Raw genomic sequence first — 20,804 nt, forward strand, 5'->3', positions numbered from 1 at the left:
CCACAGTCCAAAAACATGACTGAAGGTTAACTGGTCTCTAAATTCTCCCGAGGTGTGAGTGTGTGAATGGTTGTGTGTCTCTGTGTTGCCCTGCAACAGACTGGTGATCTGTCCAGGGTGACCCCGTGACCCCGTCTCTCGCCCGGAACACAGCTGGAGAGGAACCAGCAACCCTCCTAACCCCATTAGGGACGAAGGGTGAACAGGAAACGGACGGACAGACGGACTTCCAGCAGATTATTGCTGCTATCCTGAATCTCTCCTCACATCCAAACCTGAAGGTCGGCGTGGGTCAGACACTGACCCCGCCCCCAAGTTCTACTGGGTCACACCGACTGGAGATGAGGTGGGTGGAGCCTCATGAAAGGCCTAGTCAAAGTCTAGACCTCAGCCTGACTGAAATGTACTGATTGTACATTTGGAGTTGGACCAGAACCACTCTGACCCAGAATCAAACTGATCCGGTTCTGATCCAGTCCTGGACTGATCTGTTTCCAAACTGTTTAGGTTCCGGTTCCAGATCAGAACGGTTTCGGTTCTGATCTTGCTCAGTATTGGTCTGGTTCTAAGCTGGTTCTGATCCAGTTCTGGTCCTTGTGGATCTGTCCAGGTGATCTATGCGCTGCTGGGCCTGTCAGAACCCGGAGCCTTGCTGATCCAACGGGCTGAACCTTCAGACTCAGGTCTGACCTGGTTCTGAGCAGTTCTAACCGGGTTCTAGCTGGGTTCTCCAGAACCTGGAGCGTCTCGCTGTCGGTGGAACCGCCGGACAGCTGTCTGGTGGTTCTGGCTACGGTACCAATCCGGTCCTGGTTCTGCTGCTGGGGCTCACCGGAACGTCCTGCTGAATCGGCTCGGCGCCAGGCAGGTTCTGACCCACTGGATCAGCGCCGTGGTCCACAGCAAAGATCAGCTACATGGCCCAGGTGAGGACCGGCCCACCTGTCCACTGACCCCCTGGCCCCACCCACATTAACCATTGGCCCCGCCCTCCTGGATCAAAAAGCGGCTTTTCCTGTGGAAACTCTCAGCAGCGTTTCTCAAATCGTGGCTCTGGGACTGTTGTGGGCCATCAGCGGGTCCAGATGGACAGTGAAGGTGTCATGGCCGCCTGCATGGCTTTGGCTTCTCTGGATCATAGAATACGCCAAACTAACGCTTTAGTCTGAAATTAACCCTCACTTCCTCTTGGCAAATGAAACAGGAAGCTGTTCCCTTCCTATTTCCTGTGAGTTCTGGCATGAAGTCCAACAGAACCAGTCCAGCTGCTGAGCAGGTAGAACTCACCTCAGGTTGGACCTGCAGGCCTCCCTGCAGCGCCCTCTGCTGTCAGGAGGCTGTTTTATTATCCTCACACTTTATACAGCATAATGTTTGACAGAATTTCTGACAAAACACTGTAAACCTTTATTGTTGTGATGTCATAAATCCTAGATATAAATCTGATGAATTATACTTTAATGTTTCAGTTACACTTTCCAGTAATAAAGAGATTAATATAATTATATTAAACTGTTACTGCCATGGCAACCGCCAGACCCCGACAGGATGAGAGTGGAAGAATGTTAGAATTTATTTTAACAGTAATTCATTGTAATTGATGTATTACCAGCTGACATTTATCTGCCTCATGATGCATTTACAGACCCTTAGAGAGTGGGATGTTTCACCTCTCTTCAGGTTCCACCAGGGAAACATGGCGCATCATTTTTCTGAACAGACCAGACGAAGCCAACGAGGTTTCAACTTGGAGTTTAATCAGAAACTCCCAGCAAAGCATTTTATCTGTAATCATTGAGGGCAGAAGAGACTGAGAAATGTTTTTAGAAAGTACAAAAATCACAAAGAAAATACAACAGCTGTAAAAACCCAACAGTAAACGCCTCAGAGTAGAACAGAAAGACCTGATGCTTTGAGAGAAAACCAGCTCCTAAAATCTGATCTGATCAGCTATTAATTCACCTGAAGGCACCACGCCGCCCAGATGGGGTCCAGTGCCACCAAACCCTGATGATGCAGATTCTACACCAACCAGGGAAGCACTTTGTCACCACCTAGTGGTCAGAGAATGGCATAATAAATATGGAATGATATGTTTACATAAAATAAACTTTATGAAACCTTCAGTTTCTCTGGATAAAGGAGGCAGCGAAGCAGGAAGGCTGTGAGGAACCTGATCCACCGTCAACCAGTGGACGGATTCCTAGTTATGGAGTCAAATGTCTCCTGATAAGCGGACAGAAAAGAAATGCTCAAATTTTTATTTAGTGACGGGTTTTATTCCCTGATCATGATGTCACTTCCTCAGTTTTTTCTGAGTAGATGTTCCACCAGTGGAAGCTCAGGATTAGGAAGAAAGTTTGGGAAACAAGAGAGTGATTTTATTTTGGCGAGTCGGAGAACAGCAGCGGGGAGTTTTGCAGTTTGGCTCGTGAAGCAGCTGATCTGTAACCATGCCGACCACAGACGGATTCTGCTCAGACTCCCGTCCGGTCCCTGATCCAGCGCCGGAACCGGGTGACCCGGGTGTAGACGCCGGGTTTGTTCCTGAGGCCGCAGCCTTCGCCCCAGCTGACCACACCCGCCACAAAGACCCGCCCACTGGGGTCGGTGACGGCCAGCGGCCCGCCCGAGTCGCCCTGCAGGGGGCGACAGAGGAAACCATGATGAGTCCAAACCCTCCAGCTTAGGTTCTGCAGAGTCCTGATCCATATTGTATTGAAACCATGACATGTTTTCCTTCCTCCTGTCAGCAGGTCAGAACCGGCCCGGTGGGTCCGGCTGGGCTCCGGGACCCGGCCTCACCTGACATGCGTCCACTCCTCCGCCCAGCACCCCGGCGCACAGCATCCGGTCGCTGAGCAGGTCCCGCAGCAGAGTCCGACACACGGTGCTGTTGATGATCCGGACCCGGGCTTTCTGCAGAACACTGGTACCGGCACCTGCAGAACACGCAAACGGGTCGGGTTCATCGCTGCAACATCGCCTTCTGTCATTACAACGGCTTCGCTTAATTTTTAAAGTTCTTGCTGGACAGGAACAGTCTTCATCCCTTCAAAATAAGAGCACGACTGAACAACTTGAAAAGTTTTAGCAGTCAGTAACCAAAACTTCACACAGATGTTCATCCGACTAAGAGTTTATAAGATAAATTAAAATTGTACACAGGATTGGAAAACGTGCAGGAAAGCAACAGAAACATAACAGTAAGAGGCTAACTGTGGGCTAACTGTGGGCTAACTGTGGGCTAACTGTGGGCTAACTGGAGACTAACTGGAGACTATCACAGGAGAAGTGGGAGTGGAGAACATCTGGTTCTCTTTCCAGTTTGGCTGGAAGAATATGTTAAGATATTTTATTAACATCAGCACAAAGAAAATAAGATGGAAGTTGTTGGAGCCAATGTGGGCTAAACTCATTCAGATTTTTTAAAATTTGTACATTAGAGAACTGCAGCGTGGTTTGGTCCAAAGCAGCTACAGAATGTATGTGCAGCTGGTGGTTGAGAAACAGGAAGGATCTGATCCAGGAGCGTGAACTTTGACCTTTCACAAGACAAACCAGTAGAACCGGTCCGGAGCCAAAGCGCCTCACCTCCCTCCACAGTGGCGCCCCAGCCGGTGATCCAGGCCTCCTGGCCGGCCGGGAAATGGTGTGTGGCAGACGGCAGGCAGACGGGCCAGATGTTCTGGTTCAGAACCAGGTCCGGTTCCAGCTCCATCAGGGCGATGTCGCTGTCCAGGCTGACCCGATTGTAGTGCGGGTGGACCACGATCCGCTTCACCTTCCGCTGCACCGTCCACTGGTTGCTCTGGCCCTGCGCATGCAGCCCCAGCCAGGCCTCCCATCGGTCCACCGTGGCATACCTGCGCCATGGATGGAGGTCAAAGGTCACGACGGCGCAGCGTCACATGCTGTGTGTCCACAGAGACAACCTGGAAATCCATGAAGGAATTTTTCTGCCATAACTGGAGAGCACACATTGTCAGTTTGAAATCAGGATTCATGTTTTTCTTCTCAAAACTTGTGATGCTTGAACTTCAAACTTTTGCTCTCAAATCTTTCTGCTCACAACTCGTCTCTCTGCTCCGATCAAATCTCCACTAGCAAACCTCTCTGCTGGCTTACCAATCATTTTCTACTCGCACTTGGAACAGAAACGTACCGTCGCCTGGCAACCTCTCAGCCAATAGAATGCAAGTGTTGTACTGGGTGCGTTTGTTTCCTTCTAGTGGGTGAGCCTGTGTGGAGGCTATCAATTGTAGCGACAAGCGCCACCCACTGGAGAAACCACAACCTCAGTTGTTACACAAAACATCCACCAGCTGAGCCACTGATCGCTAACGGCTACTGATCTCTAACGGCCACTGATCGCTAACGGCTACTGATCGCTAACGGCCACTGATCGCTAACGGCCACTGATAGCTAAAGGCTACTGATCGCTAACGGCCACTGATCTCTAACGGCCACTGATCTCTAACGGCCACTGATCGCTAACGGCCACTGATCGCTAACGGCCACTGATCGCTAACGGCTACTGATCGATAACGGCCACTGATCTCTAACGGCCACTGATCGCTAAAGGCCACTGATAGCTAACGGCCACTGATCGCTAAAGGCCACTGATAGCTAACGGTCACTGATCGTTAACGGCTACTGATCTCTAACGGCCACTGATCTCTAACGGCCACTGATCGCTAACGGCCACTGATCGCTAACGGCCACTGATCGCTAACGGCCACTGATCGCTAACGGCCACTGATCGCTAACGGCCACTGATCTCTAACGGCCACTGATCTCTAACGGCCACTGATCGCTAACGGCCACTGATAGCTAACGGCCACTGATCTCTAACGGCCACTGATCTCTAACGGCCACTGATCTCTAACGGCCACTGATCTCTAACGGCCACTGATCTCTAACGGCCACTGATCGCTAACGGCCACTGATAGCTAACGGCCACTGATCTCTAACGGCCACTGATCTCTAACGGCCACTGATCTCTAACGGCCACTGATAGCTAACGGCCACTGATCGCTAAAGGCCACTGATAGCAAACGGCTACTGATCGTTAACGGCTACTGATCTCTAACGGCCACTGATCTCTAACGGCCACTGATCGCTAACGGCCACTGATCGCTAACGGCCACTGATCGCTAACGGCCACTGATCGCTAACGGCCACTGATCTCTAACGGCCACTGATCTCTAACGGCCACTGATCGCTAACGGCCACTGATAGCTAACGGCCACTGATCGCTAACGGCCACTGATCTCTAACGGCCACTGATCTCTAACGGCCACTGATCTCTAACGGCCACTGATCGCTAACGGCCACTGATCGCTAACGGCCACTGATCGCTATAGGCCACTGATCGCTAACGGCCACTGATCGCTAACGGCCACTGATCGCTAACGGCCACTGATCGCTAAAGGCCACTGATAGCTAACGGCTACTGATCGCTAACGGCCACTGATAGCTAACGGCTACTGATCGCTAACGGCCACTGATCGCTAAAGGCCACTGATCGCTAACGGCTACTGATCGCTAACGGCCACTGATTGCTAAAGGCCACTGATAGCTAACGGCTACTGATCGCTAACGGCCACTGATCTCTAACGGCCACTGATCGCTAAAGGCCACTGATCGCTAACGGCCACTGATCGCTAACGGCTACTGATCGCTAACGGCCACTGATCGCTAACGGCCACTGATCGCTAACGGCCACTGATCGCTAACGGCCACTGATCGTTAAAGGCCACTGATAGCTAACGGCTACTGATAGCTAACGGCTACTGATCGCTAACGGCTACTGATCGCTAACGGCCACTGATCGCTAAAGGCCACTGATAGCTAACGGCTACTGATCGCTAACGGCCACTGATTGCTAAAGGCCACTGATAGCTAACGGCTACTGATTGCTAACGGCTACTGATATATATCTATCTATCTATCTAAGTGAGTGATGTCATAACCCTGTCTGATGCAGGTGTTTAACTATCTGTGCTACCCATCGATCCGTCCTACCCTGTGACGCGCACATCGCTGCTACGTCACAATCTGCTGACTCAGCAGATTTCTCCTCATCCTTCCTGTGGAAGTTTCGTTTCGTCTGTTTTATTTCGTCGAAGATTAAGGTAAGCTTTATTTAATTTATTTTATTTACACCTGGCTTTGTATCCCCGTCCCTGTACTTCAAAAATGTTAGTTTAATTACACAGTTTTTTATTAAACTTTGCTACATAGATGTTGGTAGCGATAGAAGCCGTGTAATATTACAGTATATTAATGATATCCTATCAGTTTGGTGACACTTTGTGGCCGCTGCTGATAACAGACATATAAAGTATTAATGTGCTTAAAGGAATTGCGGTGATCTGTATTTGTAGATCTTTCTATTTTAATTCCAATAAAAACCCGTTTGCTGTCTGGTACTGATTCATTCTTACAAACATCTTTGTTTTTAAAATATTTTAAAAAGGTAGCAGATTCTAATAAGTAGTGCAACATCTACAGCTTTCCATTTTTAACAGGTAGGATGTTCAGATACAGGAAGTGATCCTCTTGTGGTTTCATCATGGATAGAAATTGTTTTAATGCTAAGCTAACCATAACTGCTAAGCTTCCACTTCAGTCACTCAAATAATGTTATCCAATGTATTTAACATGAACAACTTGCTGTAGTTTTAGTTTGTAAACATGATGTAGCAGTTCTAGACGGGTAGCTCAGATAGTCAGAACAGCGGTTCTGAGACATCCATCTGGTCCCGGTGAGCTGGAGAACCCCAGCTGCTAGAACCTGGAGGACACGTCTTCCAGTTGGAAACTGATCCACCAGCCAATCAGAGAGCTGATCTACCTCCTCCTGTAGTTCAACCCAGCCGGGTTCTGTTGGGCTCGGTTTGGTTCTTACTCGTCCTGGACGCAGTGGGCGGCGGTCAGCAGCCAGCGGCGGCTCAGCACCGAGGCTCCACAGGTGTGTCCTTTTCCTCTGAAGTGGAGGCTCACCTGCCAGGGCCACTCCCCCTCCCTGGACGCCTGACCGCCCACGATGCGGAGGCTGTGGTACGGCGGCCTGCCGCAGTCTGCCAGCACACACACGTCAGAGAGAGAGAGTGTGTGTGTGTGAGAGAGAGAGAGCTGCACCCACCACAGTCGTCCTCGTCCGAGCCGTCCTCGCAGTCCGGCGTGTCGTCACACTCTGGGTTCAGCTTGCTGATGCAGCGGCCGCTGCGGCAGTGGAAGGTGAAGTCGGAGCAGGGCAGCTGCAGCGCTGCAGAGCGACAAACATGATGTCAGCATCAGCTTCCGTTTACCATTTACCAGAAAACTGCACAAACTGAAATGACAAAATAAATTTGCTCAATGGAAATACGACAGTTTCAGTAACATACAGAAAAAGGTTTTGTGCTGTATTTACATATTTTATTTTGTAGAATTACATGGAAACATTTTATTGACATCATGAGTCACGTGATCAGCAGCCTGGTGTTGCTACTGGCAGAAACGCTGAAGAAGACGACAGGAAGCGGTCGGAGGATGATGGGTTGTTTTCTCTGGCTCCTCCAGCGTCTTTCTGCTCTTTGTTCATTAAAAGATTTGAATCCATAAGTGTTCTGGGAAATGGCCGACTATAGCCGTCCAATCAGACGCCGGCGTCTCCTCTGATTGGATGATGAGCGCTGACTCAGCGTTATCAATATCCACTCACTGGCCACTTTATTAGGAACACCTGTCCAACTGTTCATCAATGCTAATGTGGAATCAGCCAATCACAAGGCAGAAAAACCTGATGCCTGAAAGCATGTAGACATCAGAGGTCAGAGGTCACACTAGAAAGTTTTGTTCTCCATCATTTGACGAACAGCATTTTAAAAACATCTGTCATGTTCTATTTTTTCCCATCAAAACAATTATATTAACATGGGCTATTTCTCCTTTTTATTGACTAGTTGACCTGTGAATCCAGATCCATCACACAGAAAACACAGAAATGCATCGAGCTTTTTCTCCATAGTGACACAAACCACTGACTGTGGCCCCAATAACTCATAATAAATTAAATTAAACGATTAAACTTTAATTAGCAGCACTTCACCTGTCTGTGAACCCTCAGCTTCTTAAATTCCTCCTGGTCGTATCTGCAGAGAAATCAGTCAGTTGATCTGCTGATCAAACCGATCAGTTGAACCCGGTGACTTTTGGACCCTGCGGTCCGGTTCGCGCTTTTACGTGGATCTTTTTGCTTCCCTGAACCGGACAGATGTCACATCTGCCGCTCTCCTCCTGAGCGCAGCAGGAAACGTCTTTGGCTCCATTGGTAAAAACCGCTGAATGACTTCAGTTTGATTCTTTGTGTCTGCATCAGTTGTGCGGGTTTGGGTTAACACTGCGCATGTCACGGTCGGATTAACTTCTGCACCGTCATTTATTTCCTCAAGATAAACTGCCGGGTCCCGGTTAGACTATAAATGGATCAACACAACGTTGCATCTCTTTAGTTTCCTCTGTTCTGCATTTAATGGAGTCTGGAATTCAAGGCTCCATTTCTCCCAAAGGTTTTTAAAGCTCTTCCTCACCAGAAGCTCCAGAGCGTCCGCTCCGAAACTCTTCAACACGCCGTCAGCTCCGGTCAGAGAGACGCATTGAGTTCAGAGTCCATGAGACGATATTCAGAAAGGATTTTTCATTGATTGATTTTAGTTTCCTCTGCGGACGCTCCTCATCTTTGGGTAAAGGCTACAATGTCTGCCCATAACCTGCTAATGTCTGCTGGCGGTGATGGTGTGGGGACGTTTTCCTGGCGCATTGGGCCCTTCGACGCCACAGCCAACCTGAGTGTTGCTGCTGAGACCCTCATGACCTCACTGGACCGTCTCACAACGCCGTCCAACCCGGTACCAGCAAGGTGTGCCTAATAAAGTGGCCGGCGTCACGGCCAGGATGATTGCAGATTCATAAGTGACACTGGCAGCCACTGATGCATTGTGGGAAATGTAAGCAAGACAAGTCAGGTAAAGCAGAGGAGCTGCGCCTGGAGCGGGAGAATTAGGTGCTTCTTACGGTCGTAGGCCTGGTACTGGGCGCTAAAACCCGGGTAGACGAGCCCCCGGTCCGACCTGAAGCTGACTCTCATCTTGTTGCTCTGGCTGATGAACACGGAGGATTCTGATTGGCTGCCACACAACCTGGAAGAGGAGATCCGGTCGGGTTCTGTGGTCGCTCCATTCAGAACATCCCAGAGGCCAGAAGCTTCCTTACCTTTCCTCGTCAATCGTCACGTAGTCATGGAGACACGGCGATCCGTCCTTCCCCACAGAAAACGTCTGGAACTGGACCTTCACAAACCTTCCCTCAGGAACCTGACAGTAAAACCAGAAACGACGTTACTGCAACCCGCAACTGTTTGGGCTTTAGTCCAGTAAAAACCATCTTGTGGGTTTTTATCGTTGGTTTCTTCTAATCCTGGAAGAAAGGGACGGGCGGAGCGGCAGGACTCACCTGGACGGTCCAGCTGCAGTCCGCTCTGGGAGGATAGTTGGCCGGGAAAAACGGCGAGGAGAAAGAACCTCGTTCTCCGCTCAGCGTTCCGCCGCAATCTGAGAGGACAAGGTCAAAGGTCAGACTGGACAGAGAACAGAAGCTACTGACCCCACAACCACACAGAACCAGGAGGTCCAACAAGAGGAAACCCAAAAACAACAACCGTCTGAACATCACTGGTGAACTATGAACACAAAGCAGTTCACCAGAAACGAACCGGTTCATCTGAACGTCTTACCTCCACCGGCTGCAGGAACCTGGGAGTACAAGACTCTGAATCCGGGGAAGTTCTTGTCCTGACTGGTGACCAGCAGCAGCAGCATGACGTTCCCAGACGACACGAAGGACAGGGAGCCCCGCGGGTATCCGCACTGCCTGCAGGGGGAGACAGAGAGACCTCACACCTTCTGAAGACAAAACGACTCCACCGGACAGGAAGCAGAGCCTTTCTGTTCTCTCCTCTGACCCCGCCCACCAGTGATGTCACTCACCTGTCCACAGCGGTTCAGGTGAGGAAAGAAAAGGTGGGACTCACTCAGTGAGGAGGCGGGGCCGGATGGGAGCCAGCGAGTCGTAGATCTGGATGAAGTCCTGCTCACAGTCGTCCTCCAGGATCAGGGTGTGGAAGTCCAAGCGGACCCGGTGACCCGGGTCGGCCCGGAGCTGCCACTTCTGGGCCGTGTTGGGCCCGTAGGGGGCGTCGGGGAACCCGGGAGAATCGATGTGGCCGTTCTTCCTCACGTGGACGCTGATCGGAGCCTTCTCTGAAAAATCAGCCACGTTTGGATGAACGGTTCTGCCTGGATCCAACCGGATCTCTTCCAGAACCCGACCCATTTCCTGCTGCTGAGCCTCAGCATAAGGGCTTCAGTAGAACCAGAACCAAAGTTCTGTTTACGTGTGAAGAGTCTCTCACCAGACATGTTGGTCCTGGTCAGCCGGGGGTCCAGAGCTGCCAAACACAACAGAACCTTGATCAGAACCAACAGAACATTTCTCAGGGAGTTTAAAATGGATCTGCCTAAGTGTGACATCAGGGATCCGGCCAATAACTCTATACAACTCTAGATCTATAGCCCTAGATCTAGAACCTTCTGGTTCAGAGGGAGATGGCTCAAATGAAGTGAGGTTTGCTAAGTGAGCGCTAAGAAGAACCTGCCGATTTATTCCATCTGCGAATTTGAGAAACTGCAGTCATTTCTTCAGAGGTATTTTGTGAATGAGTGGAGGAAAAGAGAGGGAGCCATTTTGATTCCAACTGCTTGCTTGTTGGTGGAGCAGGTGTAGAGGTTGAAGGTGGGTTTCGGCTCAGAGCCGGCCATGCTGATTGGTCCAGGTGAGGGGCTGATTGGTCCAGGTGAGGAGCTGATTGGTCCAGGTGAGGGGGTGATTGGTCCAGATGAGGGGCTGATTGGTCCAGGTGGGGGGCTCATCAGCCCACGGTTCTGACAGCCTGGCTGGAATGGCCTGGTCCTGTTTGGCCCGGTTCTGTTCTAGGTTTTTTCACTCTCTGAATTTCTGAAACGTGAGAAACTTTTGAAGTTCTGATCTTGGATGTTGAACATTCAGAACCTAGAGTCAGGTTCTGCCGAACAAGTCCAGACCGGATCAGAACACTTCAGGCTAACCGGACCGGTTCTGACCTCCCAATGAGACGCCCCTGATCAACGCCGCGTTGGTTCTCAGCAGCCGTCCACGCTGACTTCCTGTCGCCTCCAGAGCCGCCATGGCTTTGTCCAGGGAGGACAGTTGGACGACCGGCAGCTCAAACTCGGACTCGTAGTACGCCACCATGCCGTCCAGCTGGCTGTCCCCTTCACTGGAGACACGGAGGGACTCGGTCAGCAGGGACGAAGGAACAGAACCTTCAACAACACCACGTGTCGGGGACCGACCTGAAGGCCTGCACCGTGGAGTCTTTGTAGAACTTGGCCAGCACCGAGTTCTGGCTGTAGATCTGCTGGAGCTGGAAGACAGAGGACAGTGAGACAGGAAACATTTCCCATGATGCTCTGGGGCAGCCGCCTCACCTGCGCCCTGACCTTCTGGGCCAGGCTGCTGAAGCCGTCGCTGGCGGGTTCCTCCAGGTCGGCCCGGAAGGAGCGGCCGCCGATTCCCACGGAGCCGACGTAGAGCTTCGTCACTCGGACGTCTTGGCGGACTGCGGACGGCAGGACAGACGTTACCCGCTTCGCCGCAGCTCAGGGAACCGACCTCTGACTGAAGTCAGGCACGGCTCGGGTTCTGCCACGACCATCAGGTTCTGGACCGCGTCCCTGCAGAACCTCTACCAGCAAGGGCCCCAACGCCCTGGACCCTCCCTGGTTCCCCCTAGTGCCTCCGGAATGACTAGGGGGAACTGACTGATTCTGCTCTGATTGGCCAGAGAACCAATCAGAGCAGAGGCCCGACCCGTTCACAGGAAGCGACTCACGGTGGAAGTGCCACACCAGCAGTCCGGTCAGCAGAGCCAAGGCGCCGGCGGCGACCAGCAGGCCGAGTCCGGCCCACAGCCTCCGTCTGCGTCCCGGCTTCTTCTCCACGTCCCTCGAGTCCGACGCCTGCAGGAACAGTTCGCCGACATCCAAGTCCTGCAGGGACAGAGGACACGTTAGGTCAGAGTTCACAGGTGGACTAGAAACTATCAGAGCTATCAGAGCTCCAAGCTACAGTTAACCTTCTCAAAAAAGAAAACGCAGCGCTGAGGGTTTCCTGTGAGACCAGGCTCGTTACAAGAGACGCTGGAACCTGAAGGTGACCGGACCGCCCGAGAAAGATGATGAGGATGTACGGGAATCCATCATTGGGATTCTCACTAGGATCATTCCTGTCTCCGTGGATCGGCTGCGTGATACAGTCGACACCGTTCACAGATTGGCGAAAAAAGCTGGAGCTGCTTCGCCCAACAACCGACCAGAACCTCATCATTCAGTTCGGGATGCGAACCATGAGATGAGGTCTGGAGGAAGTCCAAAGATGCTAAAGTTTGTAAAGAAATGCACATCAGTTTCAAGGAGGACAGGATCGCCCAGGATAAACTGTGGAGGAGAAGCAAACCTGAAGGAAGGTTTCACCCTGATCGATAATCGAAGAGTGGACCCGGAACTAATTACACCGCCATGTTTCTTTACTTTCACTGGTATTTATATTATTGTTGTATTTGTTTAAAGGGCTATTGCACTATTCCATTTAGCTATTATTGGCTGTTATCTCGTTCCTGAGGTTAGTTTCTGCACAACTACTGTGTTTATTTCATGTTATCTTTACTGTCACTTAATACTAGACATTTAAAAAATAAAGTCAGACATAAGGCTATTTATCTTTATTGCAAAGAGCAAAAGGCAAACAGTTTTTTTCTGCAAGAAACTCATTCATCAAGTGAGGAGAATAAATTCTGGAAATTTCAATGTTTGATCAAATTTATTTTAGTCATGGTCCGTCACATTCAGCTGGGTTGTGATTATGTTTTATAAATTCCCAGGTTGTTAGGGTTAGGGTTGTTGGAGCATATCAGTGATACAAATGGCCACTGGGTAACTGGAATAGTGGAGATCGATGGAAATAAGATCATTTTGGTGTGTGTATATGGATACAACAATAAAGCAATGAATAGTATATTTTTTACTGACCTCAGAGTGAAGATAAAACAATGGAAAATAAAATATTCCACTGATCAGATTATTTTAGGAGGAGATTTTAATGTAACTCCAGATGGATCCATTGGTCCTCTAGGGGGCAACATCATATTTATGATGGTATTTTTGTAAATTTAATCTCTAATACAAATTTGACAGACTGCTGGAGAATTAGAAATGCTAATATCAGACAATACTCCTGGTTCAATGGCCAGAGCTCTGGGCTGGATTACTGGTTAATCCCTCATAATCTGGTAAATAATATTTCAAGTTGTGAAATTTCAGCAGCTCCTCTAACTGATCATTGTTCAGTTACCTTGTTTCTCTCTGAATAAATTTAAACTACCTTCAAACTTGTTAATTTAATATTAATCTACTGAATAATAAACTTTCTGTTCAGACGTCCTGGACCTTATTGAAGATATTTCAGTAACAGATCTGCTGCCCTTAAATAAGTGGGAGTGGTTTAAATTTAATGTTAGGACAACAGAAATAAAGGGGAAAAATCACTTCACAGCTGAGGAGACAGAAACATTCCCAACTTATTGCCAATATAAATTCTCTATGTTCAAAATCAGTTTTATCATCTGAAGAACTGAATCAGCTTCATAGTTTAAATCACAACTAGATGTTTTTTTTTTTAGATAAAGCAAAGGGGCTTTCATTGAAGACGGTGAAAAAAACTCTTCATATTTTTTTCATCTTCAGAGACAGTCCAAAAAAAAGATTCAGAAACTAATTATTAATGGAAGCATCACTGAAGACCTGATTTAATAAATGTAGCAATTAGAAATTTTTATAGTAATCTTTATTGTTCTAAGTATTCAGAATCCAATTTCCAATCTTTTTTTGATGAAATCCAGGAATCTGATGAAAAAATGAACCTTGATTTTAAAAACCTTATGGAAGATGACTAAGAATCAAAGAGCTGGACGGAGGAAAACAACAACTGACAAAACAACAACTGACAAAACAACAACTGACAAAACAACAACTGACAAAACAACAACTAACAGAAGGTAAATCTCCAGGCCTTGATGGGTTAACCACTGAATTTTATACTTTCTTTTGGAAAGATTTACAAAAACATTTATTTGAGGCCCTGCTGGAATGTATTTTAAACAATAATCTCTCTCCCACCATGAAACGAGGTCTGATTACTCTGATCCCCAAAACAAAGATCCTTTATCTTTAGACAATTGGAGACCCATCACTCTGTTATGTACAGATCCTAAAATTTCAGCTCTTGTTTATGCCAATCGCTTGAATAGTGGATTAGGAACAATTATTAATGAACGTCAATCAGCATTTTTAAAGGGAAGAAATATCCATCATCACTAGACTGATTTTTGATATGATTGATTATCGTAACTTTATTGATGGTGAGATTTTTATTTTATTCCTGGATTTCTTCAAGGCTTTTGACTCACTGGAACACGGCTTTATAATAAAAACCTTAAAATATTTTGGCTTTGGGGAAAAATTTTGTCGTATAATCAGATTATTTTATACTGATGTAAGTAGCTCCGTTTCCATGGGAACGAGTTTGACCCCTAGTTTCTCTGTCAAGAGGAATCAGACCTTGCTGCCCAATTTCACCTAAATTATTTATATTAACAACTCAAATGCTAACATTGCTAATAATGAAACATTCTAATTTGCATGGTATCAAAATGTTTGATAAGGAATTCAAGATTAGTCAATTTGCTGACGATACAACAATTTTCCTAAGAGATAAAACTATGGTAGATGTTGCACTAAAATCTATTTCAATGTTTTCTAACCCATCTGGTTTTTCTCTCAATATTGATAAATGTGAACTTTTGCGGATCCATTCCAGCTCTGAGACGTCTGTTGCCTCCATTACAGTTATAAATATCTGGGAATATTGATTTCAAAAGACATTATTAGAAGAGAGAAGGAAAACATTGGATGGTATGAAGAAATCCTTCAGTCTTTGTTTCACTAGAGATCTGACTGGTTTTGGACAAACACTTCTGTCCAAAGATGAAGGAGAGTCCAAATTAATTTCTCCATGTCATTCTGCTTTTATCTCTGATAAGAATATTAAGAAACCAATTCAATAATCTTTCAATTTATCTGGAGAAACAAAACTCACTATTTAAGACGATCTGATCTTATTACATATTATAATAAAGGAGGAATTAGAGCTTTAGATTTTGAGGCTCTGATTGGCTCTTTTAGAATAAATTGAAGATATTTTTGTCTCATTCCAACTCAATGTGGTTTCATATCAATAAATCTATATTTAATAAACTTGGATTTCCTGCTTAAATGTGATTTTGAATTAACCAAGATTAATATGACACTGTCTAATTTTCACAAGCAAGTTTTACATTTTTGGAAAATGATATTTAGCCACATTTTGACCCCACATGGATCTGTAGTGTGGAATAACAGATCAATATTGATAAATAGAAAATCTATTTTTAAAACTGACTGGTATGAAAAAGGTATTTTATTTGTAACTGACTTAATGGATAGTAATGGTGTTTTATTAAATCATAGAGATCTGAACTGTTCTTGTAATGAATATTTAAAAGTATGTAAATTTATTCCTGTAGCTCTGATCAAAACACCTTCAGATATTCAGATGTTACTTCATCTTTACCCAGAATGACAGTGTGACTGATACAAAGTGCAACAATGTTCTGCTTGTGACAACCTTCAAATCTAAATTATTAATGATTACAATAATAATATCTTGATAACAACCAATCTGTCTAGAATTGAGAAGATGTTCTCCAAGTATGTAAAATGGCCGATTTCATCAAAGGTTAAAGAAACTCACTTCAAAATTTATCACCATTTTTATCCAGTGGTTGAATTTTTACACAAAAGATTTAAATTTGATTCAACATGTTGTATCTTTTGTGATTGTCCAGAAGAATCCAATAATCATCCTTTTTCTTTTAAACTATGGAGAGACATTAAAAATTGGTTGTCCCTTAAAATTGAAGACATTCCTGAGATAATCATCACCCACATTTTATATTATATTGATGGTCTTGATAGTAAAATATCTGACATGGTTAATATTATCTTTTTACTTGTTAAATATCACATACTCTGCTGTAAATGGAGAGGTTTTACTCCTTGTTTTGATTTTTTTCTTAACCAATTTAAACTTTATTACTCCTCACTGAAACATTTGAAATCTGTTTCTGCAAGAAAAGTAACTGTCAGTATCTCTGCTGTTCTTTTGTTTTAAAATTCTGCTCTATTAATATTCATTTGTCTTAATGTTTTATGTTTGTCTTTAGTTTTAGCTCCTTGTTTCTGTTTTTGTTTAATTTTTCTATCTATGTACCTATACAGTTTGTTTAATAAAAAACCTTTACTGTGTAGCTAGCTCCAGGGCTAGCTCCAGGGCTAGCTCCAGGGCTAGCTCCAGGGCTAGCTCCAGGGCTAGCTCCAGGGCTAGCTCCAGGGCTAGCTCCAGGGCTAGCTCCAGGGCTAGCTCCAGGGCTAGCTCCAGGGCTAGCTGTTACTGTCTCTTACTCTGTGGAGTCACAATGTCTGGGATCATGAGCGCCCCCTGCCATGAGGCCAGAGAACTGCCTGCCTCTCCAATCTGTTCTCTGGTTCTGATGCTGCTCAGCACAGGAAACACGTCACACACAGCTGGTGACAACAAACACTGAACATTATATTACATAAGCTAAATGATGGAATATCAGTTCATACATTAAATGTTTTTAACCATTTTATTAGTGATGTACAGACAAGAGGAACTGCTGTCATAGAATAGCATTTGGTGAAGATAGTGAGAGCTTGAGGCTCACCTGCTGCTTCACCTGCTGCTTCACCTGCTGCTTCACCTGCTGCTTCACCTGCTGCTTCACCTGCTGCGCTCTGAACATTTGAATGTGAAAACTCAGCGATTTTGAAGAAAAAAAACATTCAGAATTGGCTAAATAAAAAATAAATACTTTACAGTTCAAACCACAGGGGGCAAATAGCAAAATAAATTATTTTATCATTATATTTTTCCTGACTGCATGTCACTCAAGGTCCTGGGTTCGATTCCCGGCCCATGTTCTCCCTGTCCACCTGGTTCTCTCTGGTTCTCCAGTTTCCTCCCACAGTAAAAAAACACGACTGTCAGGTTAATTGGTCTCTCTAAGTTCTCCCTGGGTGTGTGTGTGAGTGTGTGTGTGTGTGTGTGAGTGTGTGTGTGTGTGTGTGAGTGTGTGTGTGTGTGAGTGTGAGTGTGTGTGTGAGTGTGTGTGAGTGTGTGTGCGTGAGTGTGTGTGTGTGTGTGAGTGTGTGTGAGAGTGTGTGTGTGTGTGAGTGTGTGTGCCTGGTTGTTTGTCTCTGTGTTGCCCAGTGACAGACTGGTGACCTCCAGGTGACCCCACCGTGACCCCGCCTCTTGCCCAGAATGTTAGCTGGAGACAAAGTGTCAGAAAATGGAGGGATACATTTGTGGCCCCCCAGATTTAAAGTCCAGCTCTGCCACTGACCACCAGAACCACCAGAACCACCAACGTGACTGTTGGTGGTTCTGGACTATAAAAGTCTTCTGTTTCTTACTCTGAGGTTCCTATGAGTTCTGGTTCTGGTTCTGGAAAGACTCCTGGTCTGACCCGTTCTGCTGCTCTGTTGTTCCGGTCGGAGCGGACCCACCCTGCTGCTGCTGCCGCCCTGGGCGACTCCCGGACTCACCCGGTCCAACCGGTCGGAGCAGAACGTTTCCTGACGCACCGAGACTGAGAGCAGAACCGTCCACATAAATGTTCTGGTTCTGGTTCTGTTCAGGAACAGCCTCCACACTTCAGAACTTCTCACAATCAGTCCAGAAATTCTCTGGAGTTCGGGTCAGATAGGAGGTCCAGCTGGACCTGCTGGTTCAGAACCAGCAGAACCGATGGTCAGTTCCTCTCTGGTGCTCTTCTGCTCTCAGATTCTCCAACAGGAAGTGAAGTCAGACCTGAACAGGAAGTGGTGACCCAGCAGAACCTCTGAGCAGAACTTTCACAGTTCTGGTTCTGATGCTAGGTGGAACCACGGTGCTGTGCCGATCAGAACCTTGGCCGGGTTTGATCGGCACAGGAAGTTCTAACAGAACATGTGGGGTTGGACTTTCTGCTTCCCATCAGAACCAGCAGAGCAGACATGAACTTCTGATCAGAACCTGAGAACTCAAACTGGTCTTACTGGGTCTTCAGCCTGGAATCTGAACCATGATGGGTTCTGGCCGAACCCAGATACTGACCCGGTTCTGGCCGAACCCAGATACTGACCCGGTTCTGGCCGAACCCAGATACTGACCCGGTTCGGACGCGACAGGAAGCAGCAGCTTCCATCTCAAATGAAGCTGTGACGTCATGAAAGGTAACAGGTGTCGGACTCACCCGAGTTGGACTGAACTTCTGTCCAGAATACAGTGGGTCCATCGCCCCTCGGTTCCGGTTCTGACGGCCCGGTTCTTTCGTCAAACTTTGCTGAAGTTCGTCAGTTCTGCCGCTCAAATAGCGGCGGCGGCGCTGAAAGGGGGGAGACCCTCGGAACCACCAGAACTTCACAGTTCTGACCCAGAGAGTCGGTTCTGTTCGGTGGGGTTCAGAAACTGGGTTCGGAACCTGACAGAAAGTACCTGACCGCAGAGAGCAGCAGGGGGCGGAGCCTTCTGGACACACCTGAGTTCCCAGCAGCCTCTGCGGGACACCCTGTTCTGTTGCTGCTGTTCCGAACCGGTCCGGTGGTTCCGTTCAGAGACACGGAGCAGGTTCGGACTCAGAGAATGACCGGGACCGCTGCTGCGGATCTAGAAAAAAAAGCTCAAATAGGAGAACTGGAATCGATACCGGTCCGAACTTCATCTGGAAAACATGTGAGCTGCATCATCATCATCATCATCATCATCATCATCATCATCATCATGGTTCAGCTGCTGATTCTAGAACAATCAGACCCAGCTGGTTCCGGTTCTGGTGGTTCTGGTTCTGAGCAGCTTTCAGAGTTTATGGAGGAAAAAATGCTGGAAACCTCAGAAAATATGAAAAGTTGAAGTTTTAAATATTTATTGTGTTAAATGTTTCTGTAGATTATTTTGTCCAAAAATGTAAAAACTTCCAGCAGATCAAAGTGAATAAAGTCAAACAGGTTTCTGGCCTATGGAGCTCCACTAAGACCAAAAGTCAAAATGCTGTTTGTTCTTTCTCCTGTTGTTGCAGGAACAGCAGGGTTTTGATTGGCTGCCTGGACGGACGACTGGTTGACTGACTGGGAACGATGTTTCCCAGGCCGGTCAAGAGATGTAGTCCCTCCAACTGGCCCCTCTCGATGTGAAGGAGCAGCGGCTCTACTCTGAGTCCCTCCTGGATGACTGAGCTTCTCTCTCTAAGGGAGAGCCCAGCCACCCTACGGAGAAAACCCATTTCGGCCGCTTGTATCCGCGATCTCGTTCTTTCGGTCATGACCCAAAGCTCATGACCATAGATGAGGGTGGGAACGTAGATCGACCGGTAAATCGAGAGCTTTGCTTTTTGGTTCAGCTCTCTCTTCACCACGACGGACCGGTACAGCGCCGCTTGATTTCACCTTTTCTACATAATCAGAGTAGTTCTATGAACTGCTGGTATGAATTTCATATCAATAGGATAATATTTGGGGAAAATAGAGAGGGTATGCAGATATCAGCAGAATCGGCCCTGCGGGGCGGCAGCGGCCCCCCGCGGGGCGGCTAAGGATGATATAAAACGTTCTACATAACGGGCCTCTGTTTTTAATGCTTTAGCTATTATGGTGTTAAAAGAAAAATCGGGGAATTTCAAACCATCTGTGGAGAACATTTTCATCAGACACTGAAAAACTTTGACTCATTTGTCTCAATAAAGATGTAAAAACCGGATTTATGTAAATTAATCTGCGAAATAAAACCCTCCGTTTTACAGCTCACATGGTTAAGAAACGTGATGATGTCACGAGAAGGGGAGACCACGTTGTAACTCTTTTAGCTCCAGAACCTTTAACTCACAGAATTTTTGAGCTAGTTTTCAAACCTTTATACAAAATACCCACATCTACAAATGGCACCAATTCAAACCTCTGCAGGAAAATCACAGAGCTCATGAGTTCATGTCAAATACATGGTGTTCCTTTGTTACCACCGACCTGCTACCGAGGTGGGTGGTAACACCTGCTGGGGTAAGTTGTAACAATCAGACAAAAGAAGCAAAAACAGAGGCCACACCATGTGACATGCTTCAAAAAGAGGTTAAAAGAACAATGTCTCTCTCTCTGTGACTGACCCTAACTCAAATATACTGTGTGTATGTGTGTGTGTGTGTTTCCTTAATGAGAGTCACAGTGATGACAAATGAATGATGGTAGCCCAGAGGCTGCATAGGGCACATTTTACTCACACTTCCTGTGGCTTTGAGTTGCCAAATGGCTCCTTACAGACAACACAAAAATATTCATCGTCTGAGGTCTCAGAATCCTCAACATTTGCTTTTAACATTTTCTTGGCAGGTTTTCTCTCCTTCCTCTTTTGCTTGCCTTTATTCTTTGCAAAGAAACTCTTCCTTACATTTTTGCTTCCTCTCCTCTGATCTTCTTCCATCAGTGCTTGTTTCACTGGTGTGTCACTGAGAATTT

General features: G+C 46.9%; 1 protein-coding gene and 1 long non-coding RNA gene across 2 annotated transcripts; one reads left to right on the forward strand and one right to left on the reverse strand.

Moving 5' to 3' along the window:
* The first annotated feature begins 118 nt into the window (after positions 1–118).
* Positions 119–1,446, forward strand: LOC122842869. The gene is made up of 2 exons (XR_006372635.1): positions 119–346; positions 611–1,446. It is a non-coding gene; the product is annotated as an uncharacterized LOC122842869 (long non-coding RNA).
* A 290-nt stretch (positions 1,447–1,736) lies between these two features.
* On the reverse strand, positions 1,737–19,037 carry LOC122842906 (suppressor of tumorigenicity 14 protein homolog). The gene is made up of 16 exons (XM_044137238.1): positions 18,557–19,037; positions 11,978–12,134; positions 11,574–11,704; positions 11,439–11,509; positions 11,187–11,362; positions 10,460–10,495; positions 10,079–10,307; positions 9,782–9,918; positions 9,502–9,599; positions 9,262–9,362; positions 9,064–9,188; positions 7,151–7,273; positions 6,914–7,085; positions 3,595–3,866; positions 2,806–2,942; positions 1,737–2,639 (listed from the first exon to the last, which is right to left on the reverse strand). Exons 1-16 carry the CDS (start codon positions 18,596–18,598, stop codon positions 2,478–2,480), a joined length of 2,169 nt encoding a protein of 722 aa, XP_043993173.1. The 5' UTR covers positions 18,599–19,037; the 3' UTR covers positions 1,737–2,477.
* Positions 19,038–20,804: the final 1,767 nt, after the last annotated feature.

Source organism: Gambusia affinis, linkage group LG01 (genome assembly GCF_019740435.1).
Source record: "Gambusia affinis linkage group LG01, SWU_Gaff_1.0, whole genome shotgun sequence".
Classification (NCBI taxonomy): Eukaryota; Metazoa; Chordata; class Actinopteri; order Cyprinodontiformes; family Poeciliidae; genus Gambusia; species Gambusia affinis.

Coding starts and splice junctions, on each gene's coding strand:
- LOC122842906 (XM_044137238.1), bottom strand. CDS start 18,598: ATGGACCCACTGTATTCTGGACAGAAGTTCAGTCCAACTCGG. Junction 11,510..11,573: donor CCCAGAAGGTCAGGGCGCAG/GTGAGGCGGCTG, acceptor TCTGTCTTCCAG/CTCCAGCAGATCTACAGCCA. Junction 9,363..9,501: donor ACTGCAGCTGGACCGTCCAG/GTGAGTCCTGCC, acceptor TTTTACTGTCAG/GTTCCTGAGGGAAGGTTTGT.